This window comes from Mustelus asterias, chromosome 20 (genome assembly GCF_964213995.1).
Source record: "Mustelus asterias chromosome 20, sMusAst1.hap1.1, whole genome shotgun sequence".
NCBI lineage: Eukaryota > Metazoa > Chordata > Chondrichthyes > Carcharhiniformes > Triakidae > Mustelus > Mustelus asterias.
Window position 1 is genome coordinate 61,513,428 of NC_135820.1, and position 26,512 is coordinate 61,539,939.

General features: G+C 43.9%; 1 protein-coding gene across 5 annotated transcripts in view; it reads right to left on the reverse strand.

Moving 5' to 3' along the window:
- Positions 1–26,512, reverse strand: part of arhgap40 (Rho GTPase activating protein 40) — a 125,215-nt gene that overhangs the window by 35,569 nt on the left and 63,134 nt on the right. For all 5 annotated transcript variants that reach the window (XM_078236653.1, XM_078236652.1, XM_078236649.1 and 2 more), the window contains exons 2-3: positions 8,614–8,807; positions 1,924–2,144 (exon numbers count right to left, since the gene is read on the reverse strand). In XM_078236653.1, coding sequence (XP_078092779.1) covers positions 1,924–2,144; positions 8,614–8,785 — 393 coding nt within the window. In that variant the 5' untranslated portion in view covers positions 8,786–8,807. The remainder of the gene's footprint in view (positions 1–1,923; positions 2,145–8,613; positions 8,808–26,512) is intronic.

Below are 26,512 nucleotides of genomic sequence, written 5' to 3' on the forward strand. Positions count from 1 at the left end.
TGAGGCCAAACTTGTTCCTGTCCTCAATCACCTCACTTTCTAACAGAGATCAATGATAGAAATCAAGAGCTAGAGCAGGAGCTAACTTTTCCATTCCAACCTGGAAGCAGAGAGTCCAACCGTAAACCTCCAATTCCAGCTCAGGTCAGCTAACTCAGTAACAACTGGGAAGTATTAGTGACTGAGTGGCTGCAGGTCCTTACACTGTGGAAGCTGAGCAGTAATTGTGTCAAATGTGCCTACAAGCCTCTTTCAGCTAATTTTGTTCCTGCTTTGCTGATGGCAGTGGTTAGGATACCATTCCAGAGAGAGTAGCTCATCCAAATAACCATTCTCCATCTGACAACACAACTATTAAAGGGGAAATTTTGAGAGTTTCATCTTTGGTGCAGAACCTCACTAGGTAGAGCAGAGTATTCCACAACCATGAAGAATTTACTTGTAACATTGTCACTGTAACTACTGATCTGGAATCTCCTAAGATTTTCCTGATATCCTTTTGGAGCACCAGAGAAAACCTCCACCAAGAAAAGATAGTGGAAGCCTGTTGCCACCATATTATATGGTGGACCTTAATTAATAGGAAACACCTGGTTGTAACATGGGACAAGGGTTTAGTGGTGGGGTGAGGGGATATCTCAGAGTTGGGGTGACAGGTTCGCTCAGGCTCACCAACATAAGGCCTTAGCCATTTGAAATTATGATAATCTAGTTGCAAATCCTGTTTGAAGCTGGCAATGAGGAGCTTGAGGGATGCAAAAAACGATCAGAAAGAGGCTGCCACTGGGCACCCATAGCATTATTCCCTAATAGACTTGACATTGGGGTGTTGAGGGGAAAAAATGATCATCAAGAATGTGGAAAAAAGCCCAGGCCATGAGACACTCCAAAGTTTTTTTGCTCTGCCTGCCCCATAAAAATACAATAACATTTTAATTTAATGGCCTCTTTGCCTGCTTCTGCATGACACCAAGGACCAAGGGCTGGATTTTAATTCTCCGCTGCCAGGTGGAGGCGGTTTTTGTACAATCAAGTGGACGATCTTTCTGCCCCCGACCTATATGAAATGGAGAAATTGAGTGACCCATCGGGGCTTGGGTCCACTCCGGCCCTGAAATGACTCATTAATGATCACTAAAGGGCCTCATCCCACCCTTGCCACTGTTTTACCCACAAGGAGGGGTCCGGCAGCTTTAGTTGTGCAGGCTAGCATCCAGCAGGGAGAGAGGACCTCCTTTGCGGGTCTTCTGTGCCCATCAAGGACCTCCCCCCGACTCCCCGCCACTATCACACTTATCTATTTACTCTCAAACTCAGCCCCCACCCCTCTCACTAGGGCGTGCCAGGCTGACTCCAGCCAGCCCCAACTTAGATTGCCTGGTTCCAGCGACAATCTCCTTTGGGGATTGGCTGTCATCCCACCACTCCCACCTGGCGTTGCTAGAATTACAGAGCCCCAGGCCTCTGATATATGACTTCCTGTCCCCGAGGGGTGGAAACCCCACCACCATCCTGGTAATGGGCAATTGACTATTAAATTTCAACAGGGCAGCTGTTCTTCCACTGGGCAGGCTCCATATCAGGTAGGGTCAGGGACCAACCCCATGTTTGGTATGTGGGGCCAGCAGTAGTCATCAAACCCTCAATCATGCAATAAACTTGTGTACGACCCAAACAATGTCACTGGACAACAAATGTTGTATTTGAATTAGATCCCTGCCTCCCAGGGTGAAGGTCTTCAATATTAAAAAGACTTAAAATGGTGCAAGATGCAAGCAAGGCAAATACCACTTTGCTGATAAGTTAAACCCCTACTTGACCCACCCTAATCAGACATGGGGAAAGCTAAAATTAGGGTCTTGGGAGCTTTTAAATAGGCTTTCACATCATGTTATTTGGTTATTATAGTCGGTTTACACTTACTGAAAATTTCGGTCCTGCAAAGACATCTCTGACATCTCGTACCGACTGCTTGCTCTTTATCCGCATAGACAGAGTATAGTTGTCCACTCGGCGCTGTACAGCTGCAGACTGTGTGCGAGTTAGAGTAGAGAGCAGGACCACTTCATCGTCATCTCTGCTGCCTTCCTTGATGAGAGTGGAGAGCCCAGCATCCTGAAGCCAATCAGCCTCCACTTCTCCATCTACAGGCATAAAAAGTCACATTCAGCTTTAACATTTGATTACACTTTTCAAGTCAATATTGGCTACGCCCAGTATTCAGTCATGAGAATCTACCCATTTATATACAAAAGTAAAGAGTTAACATATTCGCCAGTCAACTCACCAAATCCATGCTGTAAGAACCTAAAGATGCAGCTCCACTACAATAATCTGACCTTCCTATCTTTGTACATCTTTTTCCAAGCTTGTGTTCACCTCAGACTGGGATCATGAACGGTGCCAGGACCTCTTGAGCTCCGGACCAGCCGCCATTACTGGGGTCCCCAATGGACAGCAGGCGGAGAGACTCATTGCTTTTATTTCTCTTGCATAGTTTACTCTTTTGCAATAAACCATTCTAACATTTAGAGACTATAATTCAGCCTCTTATTTAACATTCTCCGGGATCATTAAAAGAACAAAACAAAACACCATTACAACAGTTTTTTAAATAAAATTCTTCAGTGGGATGCGAGTGCCATTGACAAGGTCAGCATTTGTCGTCCATCTCCAATTGACATCATAGAATCATAGAATCCCTACAGTGCAGAACAGGCCATTCGGCCCATCGGGGCTGTACCGACTCTCTGGCAGTATATCCCACCCAGGCCCTCTCCCCACCCTATCCCTTTAACCTCATTAATTTATCATAAACGGACACATTTCGGACACTAAGAGGCAAGTGACCTCGAGAAGGTGGTGGTGAGCCACCTTTTTGAACAGCTGAAGGCCACTTGGTTTTGTAATGCCGCAGTGCTGTTCAGAAGGGAGTTCCAGGTGCAGTGAAGGAATGGCAATATAGTTCAGATTCAGGGTTACGTGCTTGGACAGACAGCAGATGTTTTTCATGTTTCCATCTATCTGCCGCCCTTGTCCTTCTAGGTGGTTAGAGGTTGAAGGTTTGGAAGATGCTGTTGAAGGAGCCTTGATGGGTTTGCTACAGTGGATCTTGTATATGGTACACTCTGCCGCCACTGAGCATCAGTGATGGAGGGGAGAATGAATGTCGAAGGTACAAATGGATTGCCAATCAAGCGGGCTGGTTTCTTGTGGGTGTTGTTGAGCTTCTTGAGTGTTGTTAGAGCTGCATTCAACCAGACAAGTGGAGGGCATTCCATCGCACTCCAGGACAATCTGTATCGTCATCAAAGTCAACTACTCGATTGATTGTCAATGAATAATAAATTCAAAGCTGATCACAAAGAGCCCATAACCAAAGCAAAATGCATCTTTTGTATTCTTAACAGGAACTGCAGTAAGACCTCCAGTCTGTTCCAACATTCAATTTGATCATGGCTCCACTGTACCTCAACCCCATTTACTTGCCATTCTTCTATAATCCCTGATACACTGACAAAGATTTATTGATCCCACTCTTGAAAATGTTTGCTGACCCAGCATCCGTAGCCATTTCCGTGACCAGTTTTGGAGAGCACAGTAACTAACTCCTGTTGCTGACTGGAAATGCATCAGCAACAGTTGCGCAATGTGCACTGGGCCCACACTGCAGCCACTGGATCATGCGTGACTCTTCGTGCCACCTTTCAGGTTGGACTCAGGAGTTCAGTATATCGACGCTCCAGCCAGTTTGTTCTGCACTCCATCCACTTCTTGTAAGTTACACCATTCGGGCACCTACGAGCTTGTCCTTGTTCAACCATAGAATCCCTATAGTGCAGAACAGACCATTTGGCCCATCGGGTCTGCACTGACTCTCTGGCAGACTATCCCACCCAGGCCCCCTCCCCACCCTTGAAAGTGAACTGTTTCAATTTATGTTATGTCTTTGTGTGGAATTCCTACGTCGCCACTTAGCTCAGTGATAAATTGAAATTCTCAATGCAAAGATAATGGGTTCAAGACTCCCAGTAACGAGCTTTTTCTTTTAAAAAAAACTTTCAAATTACTTTTTTAATTGATTTTAGCAAAAAGTGTCCTTAAATTAAATATTACAAACAATTCTCCTCTAACTTCATGAACTTTGGGCATCGCATTTACTGAAATTTCCTGATGATATATCTTCACCATTTACTGATTTGTCAGGAGAGTGTTTTGCAGAGGAAACTCTAGATAGGCCAGATACAAGAACATGCAGTTGGTTAAGGTCTGCACAGAGCCAAGAATGGGTAACTTGAACTTTATTGTTTGTCTGTGTCAAGGGAAATTGTTCATTTTAATGAAAGTCTAAGAGAGACTGTGACTGGGCAGGAAATGTTGCAGCACAAATTCTGAGAAAAAGTGAATCTTGATTTCACTCCTGTATGGCCTTGCTCTAGATGTAGCATCACACCATCTTGATCTGGATTCCCTCATCGGGGGAAATGTTTCTCTCTCCTATTAAATCCCTTTGTCGTTTGAAACACCTCAAATTGGATCACCTCCATAGCAATAGATTTTTGATCATGGCATCAGGAAGGTAGAAAATATGATTCATAATCTAACCTACACTTGACTGACCTTAAACTTTCTGCTTGTCACACATAAATTTATTTTTTTTAATTGATTCGTGGGACATGGGCATTGCTGGCTGGCCAGCATTTATTGCCCATCTCTCACTGCCCTTGAGGGCAGTTGAGGGTCAACCACATTGCTGTGGCTCAGGAGTCACATGTAGGCCAGACCAGGTAAGGCTGGCAGATTTCCTTCCCTAAAGGACATTAGTGGACTAGATAGGTTTTTCTGACAATCAACAATGGTTTCATAGTCATCAGTAGATTCTTAATTCCAGATATTTTTGATTTGAATTCAAATTCCACCACCTTCCGTGGCGGGATTCGAACCCAGAACATTAGCTGAGTTTCTGGATTAATAATGCAGCGATAATATCACAAGGCCATTGCCTCCACTATAGCTAACTAGGATTTGCAGCATAAAGGATTTATCATTGCTATTTCCATCAATCACTATAACACCTCGATAAATTCAGCCATTCTTCATAGGCAATTTTGATTACATATTAATGCGGCACAGTGACACATTGGTTAGCACTGCTGCTTCACAGCACCAAGGACCCAGGTTTGATTCCTGGCTTGGGTCACTGTCTGTGCGGAGTCTGCACATTCTCTCCGTGTCTGCGTGGATTTCCTCCGGGTGCTCCAGTTTCCTCCCACGTTCTGAAAGACGTGCTGGTTGGGTGCATTGACCCAAACAGACGCCAGACTGTGGCAACTAGGGGAATTTCACAGTAACTTCATTGCAGTGTTAATGAAAGCCTTACTTGTGACTAATAAATAAACTTTAACTTTGGGTATTTTAACTAAGGTTTGACTTGGATATGTTATGTCACAGATCCTAAGGGTGTATTTAAATCAGAAGTTTAGCTTTAGTATAGAACGATTTGCAGCAATCCTACACTCGTTGGGTAGAAATCTAAAATTAGGAGCTGACTGAACAAAATGAGATATGATTCCCTCCATGGTCTGCTTCACATTAGTATCCAGTTGGGTTCTGACTCTGGTGTTAGCTTGCATTTATATTATAGTTGTAGCCTCAGTGGACTACTTCACACTAATGCCATAAGAGCAATGTGTAAGACATTTAGCACATCATTACAGTTGCTTTGAATTAGTTTGCACAGTGCCACACAAAATCTCAGAAATCCAGGCCTATATTATCAAAACTAATAGTTATGTAAATACGTTTGTCTGAACCTGCAAAAAGATGACAGATTTTCTTCAGTGATGACAGCAAGTTAGCCTGAAAATTACGATGAATCCCATTATCAGACAAATCTTTAAACCTTCATGGTAAATTCCTCTTGCCATTTTTAACCCATATATTATGAACCCATTAAAATAGCAGCGAAGGAAATTGGATATGGGTCTATTAATCAATCATTCATGTAATAGCATCATTCATAGTCATTTCCAAGCTATTCATTTTGTTACAATCCCTAGACCAGACCTGTAACAATCTTTTAAAAGAAAGAAGAAATTCAAATTTTGTTTTTGTATTCGTTTACCAGAAGTGGATGTCGCTGGCTAGGAAAGCATTTAGTGTGTCTGTCTCTATTTGGTCTCTAGGTGGTGGTGGTGGTGAGCTGCCTTCTTGTACCACTGAGATCCCTGTGGTGTAGGTACATCCACAGTACTGTTAGGGAGGGACTTCCAGGATTTTGACTCAGCGACACTGAAGGAATGGCAGCATACTTCCAAGTCAGGATGGTGAGTGGCTTGGAGGGAAACTTCTAGGTGATGGTATTCTCAGCTATTTGCTGTCCTTGTCCTTTAAGATGGTAGTAGTCATGAGTTTAGAAGGCGCTGCCTATGGAGCCTTGGTGAGTTCCAATGCACAGGAAGGTACACACAGCTGCCACTGTGCATCAGTGAAGCAAGGAGTGAATGTTTATGGAAGGGGTGACAATCAAGTGGGCTGCTTTGCTCTGGATGGTGTCAAGCTCCTTGAGTTGATGGTGAAGGACCCAGTGATGGTAATGTCAAGACAAAATGGTTAGATTCTCTCTTGTTGGAGATGTATATGGCACAAATGTTACTTGCTACTAGTCTGCCCAAGCCTGATATTATGCAGGTCTTGCTGCATTTATACATGGGCTGCTTCATAATCTGAGGAGTCGTGAATGGTGCTGAACATTGCATCCCCACTTTTGAACTTATGATGGAAGTGAGGTCATTGATGAAGCAGCTGAAGATGGCTGGGTCTAGGACACTACCGTGAGGAAATCCTAAGTTATTTACTGAAACAATTATACCACAAGATATCATGGCTTGAAGCAGAAGAATTCTTACTGTACAAGAGCCAAACAAAGCAAACACTAAAACTATCTTAGCTAAACACCCAAACTCTAAAACCTAGAACTAACGTAAGTTAAACTTGTGATTGATTATAAAATATAAGTTATACATTAAATAGAAGATACAACTGAAACAGATTTTATAAATTGTCTCAGCAGTTTACTCAAAGTATAGGTTATCAAACCCAGTCATAAAATCCTTTAAAACTCTGTCCTCCTCGCAAAGAATTTCAGCTCATCTCCTTCTAGGAGATAGTCAAATCCTCAACCGACTGCAGTGCACAACCAGCCCAAGTTCTATGGGCACAATCTTCAGTAAAAATCACACACATCAACCGAGCAGAGCATTCTCAACTCAGTCTGGGTGGTGTAAATCTACCAATATTGTCTTCAAGTAACAGCTGCAGCAATTGTGCATTTGCTTCTGGGTTTAACCTTTTGTCTGATTCAGTGTGCCTGTGCTGCACCACTGGACTCATCAAATTTCACTATTGAGCGCTGATGTCTCTGTCCCCTTTTTTATCATTTCACCAGGAGTTTTGATTTCCAATTCTCAGTTTATTCTTAGTTTCCTTAGCAGCTGGGTCATTCTCCTTTCTTAGTTTCCCATTTCACTTTTCCATTTTTAATTAAGAGTTGTCTCAAATAATATAAGCTTTCTTCACAGATTCCATCGCGCTTCTATGAGCTGCAAGATAAACTGTTCAAAGGTTAGACAGAGGACATATACAATTAAAACTATTTCCCTGGATTTAATTTTGGAATCAGAAACTGCTGATTAAATATTTGGAATTATGAAATAGTCCTTCAAATTGTCCTGATGAGAGTTACAGACCTGAGACCTTAACTCTCTTTTCTCTCCTCAGATTCTGCCTGACCTGCTGAATATTTAGAACATTTCCTGTTTTAGCTTCAAAATGTTCTACAGCCATTGTCTGACCCTCACCTCGACAAGAAAGTTTCTTCATAGATATCAGGGAATCTATCTATCTATAAATACGAAACAGCTTGAACTGAGAAAATTGCTTCGGGTCAGGGTTGGGACCTTGTGTAAGATGGAACTCATCCCCTACTGAAGATATGCAGGAATTTTGCAGAAATCTATTCAGAATTCAGGTCCATGAGAAAATAATCCTCCGTGAGTCTACTTCCAAACCTCATAATTCTCAATGAAATGCAAAGGATTCTCATTATGCTACAAGTCCCATTTGTGCTTTAAAGTTAAAGCTTTTTTAGTGTCACAAGTAGGTTTACATTAACACTGCAATGAAGTTACTGTAAAGGTCCCCTAGTTGCCACACTCTCGCACATGTTCAGGTACACTGAGGGAGAATTTAGCATGGCCAATACACCTAACCAGGCCATCTTTCGGACTGTGGGAGGAAACCGGAGCACACTCATGCAGAAGAACGTGCAGACTCCGCACAGTGACCCAAGCTGGGAATCGAACCGGGGTCCCTGGTGCTGTGAGGCAGCAGTGCTAACCACTGTGCCACCTTGTTTTACTACTGTACGTTCAATTAATCACATCTTCTGCAAGTATCTCACAGATATCAGATATAAAAGGACTGTTACTAGACTAACCACTGGACAAGTCAACTACCTGGTGCAAACAACATTACTGTTATGCACAGAATTGCACTGCAACAGTTTGTACTTAAATTTGATAAATTATATGCCTTGACTTTCTTGTGGCTTACCATCTGTTGCTTTCACATCGGCATTTTCATCGCACTCAGTCCCACGGCTTTCCTTTATGTTCTCTACTTCAGTCCAGAAGTCATCCAGTGACATGTTGTCTAATGAATCCTGAGAACAAGAGCAATCTGAAGACAGCTGCTGTTGGAAATGCTGTGACTGCATCTGGTTCATGATTGAAGGGCTGGACTCCCTCCTAATGTGCACAGAAAAAGAAATACATATTTTAGCCAGAAGTACTTACACAAATTACTTATACAACTTTATTAATTATCTAGACCTTAGTACACAGGGTACAATTCATAATTTGCAAATAATATGAAACTTGGAAGCATTGCGAATAGTGAAGAGGTTGGTGTAGAAACTTCAAAAGGACATAGGCAAGTTGGTGGATTGGGGGTGCAGGGTGAACAAGTGGCAGATGACGTTCCATGCAGACAAATTCAATTGATTCATTTTGGTAGGAAGATCATGGTGTGACAATAGATAATAAAGGGAACAATTCTAAATGAGCAGGAGCAGAGGGACTTGGCTATACATGTGAAGGCAGCAGGGCAGGTTGAGAGAATGCTTACTAAAGCACACCATAAGATATAGGAGCAGAATTACACCATTCGGCCCATCGAGGCTGCTCTGCCAATCAATTATGGCTGATATGATTCTCATCCCCATTCTCCTGCCTTCTCCCCGTAACCCTTGATCCGCTTATTGATCAAGAACCTTTCAATCTCTGTCTTAAAGACACTCAATGGCCTGGCCTCCACAGCCCTCTGTGGCAACGAGTTCCACAGTTTCACCACCCTCTGGCTGAAGACGTTCCTCCTCATCTCCCTTCACTGAGGTTGTGCCCTCGAGTTCTAGTCTCTCCCACTAGTGGAAATATCCTCTCCATGTCCACTCTATCTAGGCCTCTCAGTATTCTGGAAGTTTCAATTAGATCCCCCCCTCATCCTTCTAAACTCCGTCGAGCATAGGCCCGGACTCCTCAAATGGCAAACCCTTCATTCCTGGGGTCATTCTTGTGAACCTCCTCTGGACCCCCTCCAAAGCCAGCACATCCTTCCTTAGGTATGGGGCCCAAAAATGCTCCCAATATTCCAAATAATATACAATATCTTTGGCTTTATTAATAGAGGAAAAGTGTGCCAGAGTAAGGAGGTCAAGTTATATTGCTCGACAGTAGTTCAACATCTGCTGGAGCACTATGTCAAGTTCTGGGCTCCACACTTTAGCAAAGATGTGAGGGCAGTGGAGAGAGCGTAGAAAAGATTCACAAGAATGGTTTCAGGAAGATAGATTGGAGAAGTTGGGACTGTTTTCCTTGAAGGGACGGCTGAGAGGTGATTTGATAGAGGTATTCAAAATCATGAGGGATATGCGCAGTGTGAGCATGGACCAACAGATCCATTTCATGAAAGGATTGAGGACGAAAGGGCGCAGATTTAGTGTAACTGCAGAAGGAGCAAAAACAACATGAGGAAAAGCTTTTTCACATAACAAGATGTTAAAGTCTGGAATGCACTGGCTGAGCTTCTTAAAGTGAATATTGATTAAATGATATGGTTAAATCAGCTTATTTTGAGTATGATTCTATACAGTTAATTCACCGTCCCTCCAATTTTCATTTTTACTATTGAATCAAATAAAAAAAAATGCAGATAATGTAATTCTCGAGTTCTTTATCAGCTGATGCATTCCTACATTCTAGCTGGAAATGGAAAATGAGAACAGAAAATTCTGGAAATAGTCAGCAGTGGACGGATTAACAGAGTTAATATTTAAAGTCTGCAACATTTCATCAGCCTGATAATGAGGGATCCCCCAGCCACACCTTTACAAGGCAGGTGCCAAACCTGACAGGATGGGGCAGCACAGTGGCATATTATAATAATGACGAAACTTAAAAGTACTTCATTGATTATAAAATAATTTGAGATATTCTCAGGTCATAAAAGGCGTGGCCTGCTGCATTAGTGGTTCCAGAAAGGCACTTCACTCTGATTTCGTCACGAGCAGTTATAAAGAAACTGGGAGCCCTTCGCTCCCACCTTAATTAGGACACATGCCAGCAGCCATTAAGGTGGATGGCTACTAAGCCCCAACAATAGAATTGGGTCCCTCAACATGGAGAAGAAAAGCTAGGACATAGTGATGGAGAAGCACAGATTCTCTCCGTAACCAATATCCCTCCCTCATCGTCTCAAGATGAAAGTTAACGGTGAGCAGAAGGATCAGTAGATAAACGAAAAACTCAATTAAATGAAAATGCACAAACGTTTTCCAAATCCTATTTGCTAACCACTCCCTTTTCTTTGTTTGTTCGTGGTATGTGGAAATTGTTGCCCACCCCTAACTGCCCTCAGGAAGGTGGTGGTAACCGCTGCAATCCATGTGTATTGGTACACCCAGAGTGCTGTTAGGAAGCAAGTCCCAAGATTTTGACCCAAAAACAGTGAGGGAACGGCGACATATTTTCAAGTCAGGATGGTGAGTGGCTTGGAGGGAAACTTGCAGTTGGTGGTGTTCCTATCCATCTGCTGCCCTTGTTCTTCTACTTAGTAGAAGTCACAAGCCTTGGTGAGTTGCTGCTGTGCATCTTTTTTTTTAAAGTTTATTTATTAGTCACAACTAAGGCTTACACTACACTGCAATGAAGTTACTGTGAAACTCCCCTAGTCTCCACAGTCCAGTGCCTTTTCGGGTAAACGCACCTAACCAGCACGTCTTTCAGACTGTGGGAGGAAACCAGAGCAACCGGAAGAAATCCACGCAGACACGGGGAGAATGTGCAAACTCCACAGATAGTGACCCAAGCAGGGAATCGAACCCAGATCCCTGGCACTGTGAGGCAGCAGTGCTAACCACTGTGCCACCGTGCCACGCCCTGTAAATGGTACACACAATGTGTCGATTGAATGGTGAAGGTGGTGAATGGAGTGCCAATCAAATGGGCTGCTTTGTTCTGGACGGTGTCAAGCTTCTTGAGTGTTGTTGGAGTTGCACTCATCCAGGCAATGGAGAGCATTCCATTACTCTCCTGACTTGCACCTTGTAGAGGGTGGACAGACTTTGGAGAGCCAGGAGGTGAACTAATTTCCAAGGGATTCCTAGCCTAAGATCTGCTCTTGTAGCCACAGTATTTATATGGCTAGTTTGGTTTAGCTTCAGGTCAATGGTAATCCCCAGGATGTTGATAATGGGGTTTCAGTGATGGCAGCACCTTTGAATGTTGAGGGGAAGTAATTAGATTCTCTCTTGTTGGAGATGGAGAGTGTCTGGCATTGATGTTGTGCAAATGCTACTTCCCACTTTCCTGCCCAAGGCTAAATATTGTCCATGTCTTGCTGCATATCGACATGGACTGCTTCAGCATCTGAGGAGTTGCCTATGGTGCTGAACATTGTGCAATCATCTGCAAACACTTCTGACCTTATGATGCAAGGAAGGCCATTGAAACAGGTAAAGACAGTTGGACCTAGGACAGTACCCTGAGGAACTCCTGTAGGATAACCGGAGACTGAGATGATTGATCTCCAAACAGCCACAACCATCTTCTTTTGTGCCATGTATGACTTCAAGGAGAATTTTGCCCTTGATTCTCACTGACATCAGTTTTGATGCAACACTGAGTCAAATATTGCCTTGGGCAGTCAAAGGCAGTCATTTCTCTCCAAATAAAGGGGGGTCAGTTTAGGACAGAGTTGAGGAGGAACTTCTTCTCTCAGAGGGTGGTGAATCTCTGGAATTCTCTGCCTACTAAAGTGGTGGAGGCTATCTCGGTGAATATGTTTAAGTCACGGATAGATGGATTTCTGATCGGTAGGGGAATTAAGGGTTATAGGGAGCGGGCGGGTAAGTGGAACTGATTCACTTCAGATCAGCCATGATCTTATTGAATGGCGGGGCAGGCTCGAGGGGCTAGATGGCCTACTCCTGCTCCTATTTCTTATGTTCTTATGTTCTTATTCTTATCTCACCTCCTGAGCTCAGCTCTTTTGGAACTGAGTAGGCCAAATTGGGCACAAGTGAACAGGTTATTGCTAGAACTGTCAACTTCCTATCACCCCACTGATGATCAAGAGTGGGCTGATGTCTGGACTGGATTTGTCTTGCTTTTTTGTGGACAGGACAGACATGGGCAATTTTCAATATTTACAAGTAGATGCCAAAGTTAAAGCTGTACTAGAACAACTTGGCTAGGGATATGGCTGTTCTGGGGCACAAGTTTTGAGCACTATTACTGGAATGGTGTCAGGGCCCATCGGTTTTGCAGTACCCACTGCCTTCAGCTTTTTAAAAAGTTCTTTCATAGGACGTGGGTGTTACTGTCAAGGTCAGCATTTGTTGCCCATCTCGACTTGAGCTTGCTAGGCCATCAGAGGGCAGTGAAGACTCTCCCATATTGCTGTGGGTCTGGAGTCACATGTCGGCCAGCCAGGCAAGGCTGCAGTTGCAGAGTTACTGTCCATTTACTTCTAAGATGCAAGGAAGATAGGAACATAGGATGTTGGGGCAGGATTCGGCCATTTGTCCCTTCGAGCCTGCTCCGCCATTCAATAAGATCACGGCTGATCTAGGTGTGGTCTCAGCTCCATCTTCCTATCTGCGCCCCCCCCCCCGCCCCCCCCCCCCCCCCCCTCCTCGACTCACTTGTTTGTGAAAAATCTATCCATCGCAACCTTGAATGAACTTAAAGACCCAGCCACCAATACATTTTGGGTAAATGAATTCCATAGATTAACGATCCTATGAGAGAGGAAAAACAAAAATCGCCTCATCTCAGTCTTAAAAGGGAGACCTCTTATTTTCAAACTATGTCCACTAGTTATAATTCCCCCCCCCCTCCCCCTCCCCCCACCTCCCTCAAGAGGAAACATCCTCCAAGTACTTTGTTATTCATTCATGGGACATGGGTGTTGCTGGCTGGGCCAGCATCTATTGCCCATCCCTAGTTGCCCTTTGAGGGCAGTTGAGTGTCAACCACCTGGCTGTGGCTTTGGAGTCACATGTAAACCAGATCAGGCAAGGACAGCAGATTTCCTTCCTTAAAGGACATTAGTGAACAAGATGGGGTTTTCTGACAACCGACATGGTCATCAGTAGATTCTTGATTCCCTATATTTTTTATTATTAAACTCAAATTCCACCATCTGCCATGGGATTTGAACCTGGGTCCCCTGAACATTAGCTGAGTTTCTGGATTAATAACCTAGTGATAATACCACTAGGCCATTTCTACCCCTTATCCATTCTGTCAAGTCTCCTCGAGATATTTTCTGTTTCAATAAGATCACCACTCCTAATCTCCAATGGATGTAGGCCCAACCTGTTCAACCTTTCTTCCTAGGCATGAGTCAAGTGAACCTTCTCTTAAGTGCTTCTGAAGCAGTTGTATCTTTTTACAAGCGAGACCCAAACTGTACACAATAAGTTAGATGTGATGTTGCCAAAACCTTGTACAACTGCATTAAAAGAGAGATGAGATCAGGGATAGCTAATTAGCATTTCTATCAGGATGCATGGTTAATGTGTTCCAAGTTGCCATGGGGAAGAGGACAGAGGAAGCCATTTTTGAAATCAGGCAACAGATTTCTATTCGGTTAGCTAACTGAGTAGTCTATTAGGGTTGGAGCAATTCCATGAAGTGGTGTGGGGAGCAGCAGTTGGTGGGAGAGAGGAATGGTAAATATCTTGTCAAGAAGATACTAGATGTTTCGGTGGAAACCTGATTAACAATGATCACACACATCATTTGAGCATGATTAGGATTTGTAACATGGTAGCAATGAATAGTACAGTACTATATATGTTCTTACAGGATAAATTTCAGAACTTTATGGAAATCAATCTAAATAAACACTAAAACATAATGAGCAATTTGCTCAATAAAGATGAAAGGGTAGTCAGGGCACTCAGAGGCTCTCCAAAAACAATTTTCAGTGTCAAATTCACGTAAACACTGGAGTAAATCGCACTGGTTTCTTCAGCATGAATTTCAAAATGAACCTCCCACACTCTGTGCACTGCATAGTGCACTAACATGAATCACGCTGTGGGTGGGGTCTATTCCTGCTGGAGAGGCTGGGAGCATAGCGCTGAGCAGGCCACTGCGCATGCACCAAACTGTCAGGGCCGTGATCAGCGCATGTGCAGTATCCCGCGCTGCCGGCCTCCCGATCACTGACCAGCCCTGCGCCCCCCGCATCGTTGGCCCCCCCGAAACGTCCAGGTCAGCCTCAACCCGCCCCCACCCCACCTCCATCTCCCCCAGAGGCCCCGCCCCCTTTAGGTCCTGTCCCCTATACGGCCCCACCCCCTTGGCACTGCCCGATGCCCAGTGGCTGCTGGGCAATTGCACATTGCCCCTTGGCAGTGCCAAGGGGCCAGGCTGGCACTGCCAAGTTTGGCAATGTCCAGGTTGCACAACCCCTGGCCCCTGACCTTTGGGGGTCTCGATGGCCCCCTTCACTTCAGTAGGGATGGGCCGCTAGCTCCCACAAGTGGGGAGCTGTAATAAACCCCGCTGGAGTGACCACTCCTGTTGGTGGGAGGGTGCTAGCAGGCCCAAAGAATTCAGTCCCGAGCCCGTGAATGAGATTTAAAATAGATTCAAATAAGTATTAACATAAATTTATTTAGCTCAGCGCCGATTTCTGGCACGGAGCTGACGGCGCCAGAAATCCAGCTACCAGAGACTCAGGGAAGCCGTGGCGCCCAGCGGGCAGCCCGCAAAATGGCCTCCACTTGAGTCTCCCAGTCCAGTGCACTACAAAAGCAGCGCAGCGGGCTGGGAGAATCACCCCTCTGATGTTTCACTGCCCTCACCCACCCCACTCCCTTCCCAGTAGCAGCAATAGATTCAGCCCTTTAATTGAGGGAAGGACAAAATACTGAGGGGAAACAAAAATACTGAAATCATTAAAATTCCCTTGTCAATTAACGCTAACAGCATTGTAAAGAACAGCATCATAAATCAATTCAAGACCAAAGCATACAAATCAGCACAGATTTGTACTGCCACCAAAGAGCAATAACTACACAGTAAATTATTATAGAATCATAGAATCCCTACAGTGCAGAAGGAGGCCATTCTGCCCATTGCGCCTGCACCAACAACAACCCCACCCAGGCCCTATCCCCAGAAGCCCACACATTTATCCCGCTAATCCCTCTAACCTACACATCCCCTGACACTAAGGGACAATTTAGCATGGCCGATCAACCTAACCCGTGCACCTTTGGACTGTGGGAGGAAACCGGAGCACCCGGAGGAAACTCACACGGACACGGGGATAATGTGCAGACTCCGCACAGACTGTGACCCAAGCCAGGGATCAAACTCAGGTGCCTGGAGCTGTGAGGCAGCAGTGCTAACCACTGTGCCACCATGTCGCCCTATTATGTATCCAACTAGTTCAATAGCCCTGTTGGATTTGGCATGATCATTTTCATTTACTTTATGTGACCAAGTTCTGAGCAGATTTTCGTCCTGGCACTGAGAGCTCACCAACAGGGGCTGGGAAATCACAGCCCTTAAACTCACTCGCATCTTGCTCTGACTGAGATCAGTTAACTTAATCAAAATTATCGTTCAAACCTGGAGCCTTCCTTAAAGGTCTGTCTACGAGGGGTGAGGAGCAGTCAGTGTGAATGCATTCTTATTTGTTCTCAAGATGTCATAATCCTGGCAAAGTTACATTTATTCCCATCCCTACATACCTTCAGAGGATGATGCATTTTTTCTTAAATTAATGAAGAACATGTGATGCTGGTCACTCCACAATGGTGTTTACAAAGTGACGATGAAGTGATCTGACCAACTAAAAGCAAATGGTTACAAATGGGAACTAAAGTGAGCCTTCTTTAACATACTCAGTAACCGACACAATAAATGCCAAGGTGCAAAGATTTGTCCTCGACCAAGTGTTACAGACAGGCACATTCCAAGGTCCAGGACTACGTGCTGAGGGACAAGTATGGGGCAGCCATCGCAAAGGCACAATGGGGAAAGGCCACTGTTTCAAGCCCTTCAACCAAAGCAGACTGAAGGGCCAGTGACTGTATAAAACCCTCGGACTGCATAACTGTGTGAAACTCTGTAACAGCAGCACACAATGAAATGTGATGAATGCATATAGTTTGATGAAGAACTGAACTATAATGTATTTAATGTCTTGAGCACTGTAAAATTTTGAAGTTAAGGAAATTGTAAATATGACTGGTTTTTCACTGTTTGCGATGATTGGAAATGTCGTTTCCGTAAAGTTTTATTTCAGAGTATTTATGAATAAAGTATATTTTTGAAATAAAAATAATAAATGTCAAGGTACAGTATCAGGGTTGTAGCCAAACAATGAGGCAGCATAACACTCAAAACTGCTGTCTGGTTAGGCAGATTGGCCATGCTAAATTCTCCCTCAGTGTACCTAAACAGGCGCCGGAGTGTGGCGACTAAGGGATTTTCACAATAACTTAATTGCAGTGTTAATGTGGGCCAACTTGTGACACTGATAAATAAACTTTAACTTTAAAGTGGAGGTGGTGCAGAACATCACCCCAGAGTACTCTCCACATAGATTATCATAGCTTAGACTATTATTACAGCATTGCAGTGTTGCTGCAAGTTACCAAAGGAAGATGACTTGTCATGCCAACTTTTAAGGCATATGTTAGCTGCAAATGTCCTGAGCAGATGGCAGGAGCTCTGCATATTGCTGTCTGCTGGTCTGGTGCATATATATTTTACACTATTAATTGAATGTACGTGATTGGAAAATGTACCCCAATTACTTAAGGATCTGGCAAGATATGTGATCCCTGGAAGCATTTGAAATAAGATGCCAGATCCAGTGGCTGTTATGATATTGAAGAATGGTTAGCACTGCTGCCTCACAGCGCCAGGGACTAAGGTTCAATTCCAGCCTTGGGTGACTGTCTGTGTGGAGTTTTCACATTCTCCACATGTCTGCGTGGGTTTCCTCCGGGTGCTCCAGCTTCCTCCCACAGTCCAAAGATGTGTAGGTTAGGTGGATTGGCCATGCTAAGTTGCCCTTTAGAGTCCCAAGATGTTTAAATTAGGGGGATTGGCGGGATAAATAGGTGAGGCTACGGGGATAGGGCATGGGTGGGATGTTCTATTGGAGTGTCGGTGTAGACTTGATGAGCTGAATGGCCTCCTTCCGTACAGTAGGGATTCTATTCTATGAACTCTGATGGGGTGGGAATATCAGAACTCTTGCCACACAGAAAGGATGGAAATTCACGCAACAGTTTAGAAAGTACATACTGGAAGGAAAAAGAGTTAGTGATACCCTGTATCTATGCAGCTTACGTAAGGATTGGACATATTTATTCTTCAACAGCATTTAAAGGTCTGATGCAGTTACAAGGGAAAGCATGAGCAAGAGCATAGATGAGGAAGTGCCAAGTGATGACAACCTGAAGATTTACAGGAAAAGCAGCTTAGGGCAACATGGTGGCACAGTGGTGAGCACTGCTGCCTCAGTGCGAGGGACCTGGGTTCGATTCTCGGTTTGGGTCACTGTCTGTGAGGAGTCTGCATGTTTGCCCCACACCTGTGTGGGTTTCCTCTGGGTGCTCCAGTTTCCTCCCACACAGTCAGAAAGACGTGCTGTTCAGGTGCATTGGCCAGACTTTAACTTCAAAATTCAGCATCACCGAGATGGAAAGCCTGCTTTAAGTCATGAGGAAAAAGGCATGAGTTACTTGCAAAGAACCACATTTGGGCACGGTGGAGGAAAGTGGGTCAACCTTAGTAGCAGTTCCAGCAGTCACTGCCAAAAGAAAAGCCACAACTTAATCAGAATGGACAATGCAAGTTCTTTGAAACATCATCTTATATGCTGGCATCTTGGCACAATCAGTATATTTCAATTTCTAATGTAATGCCAGTATAGACACTGCACAACCTGCCTAATTTTCATCCCGTATGAAAAAAAACAAGATGAGTTTGCATGGACAGATTTAGTGATTGGAAACAATGGCTGTTTGATTACTTTGCATACCAGATTAAAATTAAACCTCAACATACCAGTTATAAAAAGAAAAAATATTTAGCAGCAGGGAGTTTTGCATTCACAAAACAGGAAGCAGGAGATAAATAGTGTTTCTCTTGTATTCAGAGAACAATTTTGCATGTTAGAATCCGAGATCAGTAATCGCTTGCTGTTTCACACACCCTGTTTACCTGGACGCTACTCCTCTACAGAAAATAACTAAAAATAACCTTCTATATGAATTAACATAAGCATTAGCTGAAAAGGATTTTGACAGAATCATATTTCCTTTTCATAATATTGTTCAGAGAGGTACCTGCGATTTGTTTTGGGGACCAAATATTCAACAATCTTTTCACACTTTCGCAAGAAAAGTAAAAGCAAGGGCTTCAAGTTCACCCATCCACCTGCGGAGGGCTTGTTATAATAAAGCACATTCGAAAAATGAGTATTTTAAGTGAAAAGTTACAGCAAGCTAAGAAGAAAATGACCTTTTCTGTTATGACGAATCATAGAATCCCTACAGTGCAGAAGCAGGCCATTTGGCCCATCGAGTCTGCACCGACCACAATCCCACCCAGGCCCCACCCCCATAACCCCATACATTTACCCTAGCTAGTCCCCCTGACACTAAGGGGCAATTTAGCATGGCAATCATTTGGCACGTCAGCTACGACTCTCACCAACTTTTACAGATACAACCAGAAAGAGTGCTTTCTATGGTGTATCACAGTGTGGTATGGCTCCTGTTCTGCCCAAGACTGCAAAGAACTACAAAAGGTCGTGAATGTAGCCCAATCCATCACACAAACCAGCCTCCCATCCATTGACTCTGTCTAAACTTCCCGCTGCCTCAGCAAAGCAGCCAGCATAATTAAGGACCTCACACCCCGGACATTCTCTCTTCCCCTTCTTCGTTGGGAAAAAGATACAAAAGTCTGAGATCACATACCAACTGACTCAAGAACAGCTTCTTCCCTGCTGCTGACAGATTTTTGAATGGACTTACCTTGCATCAAGTTGATCTTTCTCTACACTCGAGCTATGACTGTAACACTAGATTCTGCACTCTCTCCTTTCCTTCTCTATCAATGTTATGCTTTGTCTGTATGGCACGCAAGAAACAATACTTTTCACTGTATGTTAATACGTGTGACATAATTAATCAAATCAAATCAATCTACCTAACCCGCACATCTTTGGACTGTGGGAGGAAACCGGAGCACCCGGAGGAAACCCACGCAGACACAGGGAGAACGTGCAAACTCCATACAGATAGTGACCCAAGCCGAGAATCAAATCCCTGGTGCTGTAAGCAGCAGTGCTAACAACTGTGCCACCGTGCCACCCCATGCTGGCAAAGATTCAGAGTATTATAGTTCTAAAATGAGGCAAAGTGCTGTCTCCAGATTTTCTGATGCCTCATGGAGACCTTAGTAGATACGTCAAGCCATGGAGAGAGGTACTTCACCCTGGTGGACACAATGTTGAGGGCACTGTCAATGAGGCCTGGACAAAGGTGGCCAAGATTCACTGCTGCTGGACCTGGGGCACAGTGCAGAAAAGCCTTCTATAGTAACAATGGTCCAAAACTACAATGGTTTGTGAACATAGCTCAGTCCATCACGCAAACCAGCCTCCCATCCATTGACTCTGTCTACACTTCCCGCTGCCTTGGAAAAGCAGCCAGCATAATCAACGACCAATTGTACCCGGACAAACTCTCTTCCACCTCTTTCCGTCGAGAAAAAGATACAAAGGTCTGAGATCACGTACCAACTGACTCAAGAACAGCCTCTTCTCTGCTGCCATCAGACTTTTGAATGGACCTACCTTATATTAAGTTGATCTTTGTCTACACCCTAGTTATGACTGTAACACTACATCTGCACGCTCTCCTTTCCTTCTCCCTTATATACTCTACGAATGGTATGCTTTCGCTGTATAGCACGCAAGAAACAATACTTTTCACTGTATATCAATATATGTGACAATAATAAATCAAATCAATATTTATATATTTTGAACATGGTCAAACAGTGCAAATGCTTCAAGGGAGTTTAATGCAATGAAATATGACACCAAGCCACGTTAGATCAAATGATCAAAAACTTGGACAAAGAGAGTGGGTTTAAGGAGTGTTTTAAAGGAAGAAAGTGAGATAAAGAGGCAGAAATATGCAGGTGTAGTCCAGAGTTTAGGGCTGAGGCACTGAAGGAGATTACAGGGTTAGGTAATTGCAAACAGAAATGAGAATTTTAATATCAAGACCTCCAGGGACATTGCTGCTGAGCCCTCATAACAGGAATCCACACTGCATGCTTTGCAGTTTTGACCCAAGTTCAAGTGATTCACTTCAGGTTCTGAGTTTCAACAGGAGAGATATATGCACCCCTTGGACAGATCTGTGAACCGAATAGGGGCTTTGAAGTAATCACCAGCAGTCTACCCTCACAGATCAGTAGAAGTGTTAACGCATTGACTCCTGATAATGGGATTAGCAGAAGGGGATGGGTACGATAAAAGCAAAATACTGCAGATGCTGGAGATCAAAAATAAAAACAGGAAGTACTGGAAGAAGCCCCCAGGTCTGGCAGGATCTGTCGAGAGAGGAACAGAGTTAATGTTTCGAGTCCAGTATGACTCTTCTTCATAACTGAAGTGGGGTAGAATTGTGAAATAAAAACAGAAAATGCGAGATGAATTCAGCAGGTTTCGCAGCACCTGTGGAGTTAGAAACAGTGTTAATATTTCAAGTTCGCCCATATAACTCTTCTACAGAAATATGATGGCTTTTGTGCTGTTAAAAATGGAGGAGGGTTAGATGGAACATAAGGGAAGGGCAGGGATGGGCGAGATTAATAAATACCAAAGGTATGATGGGACAAAAGCCAAAGAGAGTGATCACAGTTGCAGTAATGAAACAAGGCATAGGTCCAGAGTAGTGTTAATAGCAGAATATAGATCAACTCAGTCTGAAAGCAAAACCAAGATAAAAACTGGCACTTGGCAAAAAAACAAACCAAAACAGAGGAAGAGCTCATGGTCTGAAGTTGTTAAGTTCGATGTTGAGCCAAGAAGTTGTCCTCTCGCTGAATGTCACCATATATGTAACTTTACAATCCAGAAGAAACCAGCAAGAGGAACAGCTATATAAAGCTTTTAGAAAGGTGACAATGCAAAAACAAAGGAAAGAGGTGATCTGGAAAATAAGACAGCTAAAGATCTTATGGTCAAGTGACCTAGGGTTGAGTGTCTCTTCATATAATTTCAGCAGCTTTGACACACCGATTCTACTATCAGGGTGACCAGTGAGTGGGAAATCCACAATTTTCATTGGAAATTGCACCTGGATCCTAATGACTTAATCAGAATATGATTTTTACATGGCAATGCGTTTTGTGCCTGCTCTGGTGAGCCCTTTCCCACACAAAAATGACAATGTATTGATGGTGGTCCGGAACATGTTAGGAATGCTACAGGAAGCACCGAACCATTATTTTAACCACCCCATTTCCATTGGGCAGATGACGTTAAGATCAGGCCATAGTTTTGCTCTGAGCTTCCAGAAAAGTACAGTCAGTGGAGCAGGAAAAGCTCCCTGCAATTTCTAAGTCTTTACATCCTTGATGAACAAATCCAACAGGTTTGCTTTATTGGGAATTAATAGAATCATAGATAAAAGCACTGGATAAAAGGGTCGTCTGGACTTGAAATGTCAGTTCTTTTTTCTCCTTACAGACGCTGCCAGACCTGCTGAGATTTTCCAGCATTTTCTCTTTTGGTAATAGAATCTCTACAGTGCAGAAGGAGGCCGTTTGGCCCATTGAGCTTTCACCGACAGCAATCCCACCCAGGCCCTTTCCCCGTAACCCCCCGTATTTACCCAGCTAGTCCCTCTACCATGAAGGGACAATTTACCATGGCCAATCAACCTATTTACACAGCTTTGGAGTGTGGAGCAAACTGGAGCACCCGGAGGAAACCCACGCAAACACGGGGAGAACGTGCAAACTCCACACAGGCGGTGACCCGAGGCCGGAATTGAACCCAGGTCCCTGGCGCTGCGAGGCAGCAGTGCTAACCAGTGTGCCACTGTGCGGAATCACACTCCTGGTGTAGAGATTCACTGCTGGCACTCGCAAACTGGGAATTTGGATGTGTACTCCCCATTCGTTGACTGAACATAAAATCATCAGCAGTACATCCTATAATTGTCAATAATCACTCCTATTTTGCAAAATTAGATTTTACTCCAATGACATCAACTAGACAGCACGTACACTCAGCAAGCAACACAAAGAATGTTTGAACAGAAACTACTCTCACACACATTCACTTGACGTTATAATGATTGAGCCGCAAAAAGAAGTTACTACAGAATTGACAACAGCATACAGCCCTCAATCCAATAGTCACAGTTGAATAAAAGTGATTTATAGATTCACTCTTCCTGAGCCTTTTTAAATGGTTAAATAAGTCTGGAGCAATTGAGATGGGTAAATTCTACAATCCCAACATTCAAAAACAGCATGGCTCAAAGAATCAGTGTTAAAGTGTTGTGACCCTAACTTGTGGCTTCTGCTCCCTTTCCCTGTGGTGCCAACTGTGAGGGCAGGGCCACTGAATTCACCCAGATATGAGCGGGAACAGATCATTGATTCTCAGACCCAAACTCCTGGACTTCTGGAAAAGATTTCCATTGGGAGAGTCAGGAATTCAGGGCAGCTAGCAGTTACAGTCATAGAGGTTTACAGCATGGAAACAGGCCCTTCGGCCCAACTTGTCCATACCGCTCTTTTTTTTTAAACCACTAAGCTAGTCCCAATTGCCCACATTTGGCCCATATCCCTCTATACCCATCTTACCATGTAACTGTCCAAATGCTTTTTAAAAGACAAAATTGTACCCACCTCTACTACTACCTCTGGCAGCTTGTTCCAGACACTCGACACCTTCTGTGCGAAAATATTGCCCCTCTGGATCCTGTTGTATCTCGCCCCTCTCACCTTAAACCTATGCCCTCTAGTTTTAGACTCCCCTACTGTTGACTATCTCGCTGATCTATGCCCCTCATTATTTAATAGATCTCTATAAGATTACCCCTAAACCTCCTATGCTCCAGGGAAAAAAGTCCCAGTCTATCCAACCTTTCCTTATAACTCAAACCATCAAGTTCCAGTGGCATCCGAGTAATTCTTTTCTGCACTCTTTCCTAGTTTAATAAGATCCTTTCTGTAATAGGGTGACCAGAATTGTACACAGTTATGTCAGAATTCCACTTTAATGAAACTGGCTCTTTGAATGTAAGTGATCGTCCAGCCACGAGTGGATTATCCACACGTACCCATCCCACTTCCACCATGTCATATGTTCACAGTTGGGTGGATTTGCAGAGCTTCCTAAGGAATTCAAAGCCTTTATAGAGAACTCCACCGAGAACTGGTGAGAGCCCTGTTGGAGATCTTTGCAAATCTTTAGTCATAAAGATGATTTGGGCCAGGTTTGGTTTTGTCAAAGTACACTTCCAGGTTTAACACAACTGCTCCATACTAATAACCATATTTGTTTGGGGTGGATTCTACACCTTGAGGAATGTCCAGGTGGTGTCTCTACTCCATCAAACTTCACTGACGGAGTTTCTGCTTATCGCTCTAACCCCGAGAATTCTCAGGTCACCTCCAAAAACAGATTTAACAGTGTCTAAGGTAACAAATATATTTCAGACATAATTCTCTCATATTCGGGACCTCCCCATTTGCAGTCAGGCGGAATTATCCATTATTCTTATTGTGACTCTCATAACAAACCTGACTCATGTCCAGAAATGTGAAGACCCGAATAATGAAGTCCCCTTCTTCACACCTAAGCGAAGAGACAATTTCAGCAGGCTTCTCTCTTCAGTTAAAATGCATATCACCTACAAAACTGCCAGATTTTTTTTAAATTATAGAATTCCTACAGTACAGGAGGCCATTCGGCCCATCTAGTCTGAACAGACCACAATCCCACCCAGGCCCTATTCCCCTAACACCACATATTTACCCTGCTATGACCTCTGCCACAAAGGGACAATTTACCATGGCCAATCAACCTAATTCACACATCTTTGGAGTGTGGGAGGAAACTGGAGCACCCGGAGGAAATCCACGCAGACACAGGGAGAATGCGCAAATTCCACACAGACAGTGACCCGAGGCCAGAATTGAACCCAGGTCCCTGGCGCTATAAGTCTGCAGTGTTAACCACTGTGCCACCGTGCCACCCATATCTGTAGCCCCATTTCCCCAAAACGGCCAACTGTAGCCCCATTTCCCCGAATGTGTTATCCTGTGTAAGGTCCAGTTGTCAAGTCATAGCCCTGGATCATATTCTCATTTCCCAAAAATTCTCAGGTGAATCTCTCCCATCTGGCTGTCACCCTGCTCACAGCCACGAAATGGCCTTAGCGCGAGTTGGAGGCACAGTGGTTGGCACTGCTGCCTCACAGCGCCAGGGGCTGAGGTTCGATTCCCAGCTTAGGTCACGGTCTGTGTGGCGTCTGCACATTCTTCCTGTGTCTGCGGGGGTTTCCTCCCAGAGTCTGAAAGACGTGCTGGTTAAGTGCATTGACCATACTAAATTTTCCCTCAGTGTACCCGAACAGGTGCAGAGTGTGGCGACTAGGCGATTTTCACAGTAACTTCATTGCAGTGTTAATGTAAGCCTACTTAAGGGCAGGATTTTACGGCCTCGCAAGTCCCGAAACCATTAAATCCTGCCTGAGGTCAACGGACCTTTCCATGGTCCGCCCCTCGCCTGCTCCGAGAAAAACTCAAGAATGCACTACAGGACTAAACGGCGCTGACTGGTTGGCAAGTCAATTCTGATTGGCCAAATTGTTACCTTGGAGAAAGCAATGGGAAAGTGTAGGCTGCCGAAGCTCTTGTATAATTCAAAAAAAGGCACACAGCTTGAGCAAATTCCTTTTGTTTTCAGAGAATGGGTCCTTGAATAATTCATTTCCAGCACACATAAATGAGTCACATTACAAACTCAGCTAATTATCTTAACTTGGGTATTAGCGTGGCTATTAACACACTTAGGATTGTCCAGCAAGTGCTGCCCAATCACAGAACCAAATCTAAACAGATGTTTTGTTATGGGTTTTGAAAGCATAGGCTGGTTGAGTTGGGGTGGTGATAACATTGTGGCATTGTCACTTAGCTAATAATCAAGAGATTATTACAACGCTCTTGGGGCCCAGATTCGGATCCCACCATGGTAGATAGTGAAATCTGAATTCAATAAAAAACTGAAATTAAAATTTTAATGATGATCATGAAACAATTGTCGATTGACTGAAAACGCCATCTGGTTCCCTTTAGGGAAGGAAATCTGCCACTTACCTTGTCTGGCCTCCATGTGACTCCAAATTGTGATGATAGTAATGCAATTGATGCATATTTTTTTATTCTACAGGCAGTTGGTGTGACTGGAAACATTTAGCTCAATGGTTGTGAAAGTAAGTTAATTTTCACTTCAGCTAGGAATTTGTTACTTTGATAGAACTAATGGACTTTTGTTAACACAAAGATTCCTTGGGAAGTTGATTGACAGGGTCACGAGATAATGTGGTTAACATGCAGAGCTAAGTCTGTAGCAGGGAAAGTCTAGGCAGTTGCTGTTGGAGGTCTGCTCAAGTCAAAGGAATGTGCAGGCTGTTCCTGAGAATTCGCTCTCTCTCCACAAAATCTATCTGAAAGCTTCAAGACTGTTCATACAACTTATAGCAAGCATGCCTGGTTTTGCAAATTGTATTCATTTGATTGTGGTTTTGATCTATGCTTGAATGGGGCTTATTTGGAATTGAAACAGTCATAAGCTAGAAAGTAAAATTGTTATC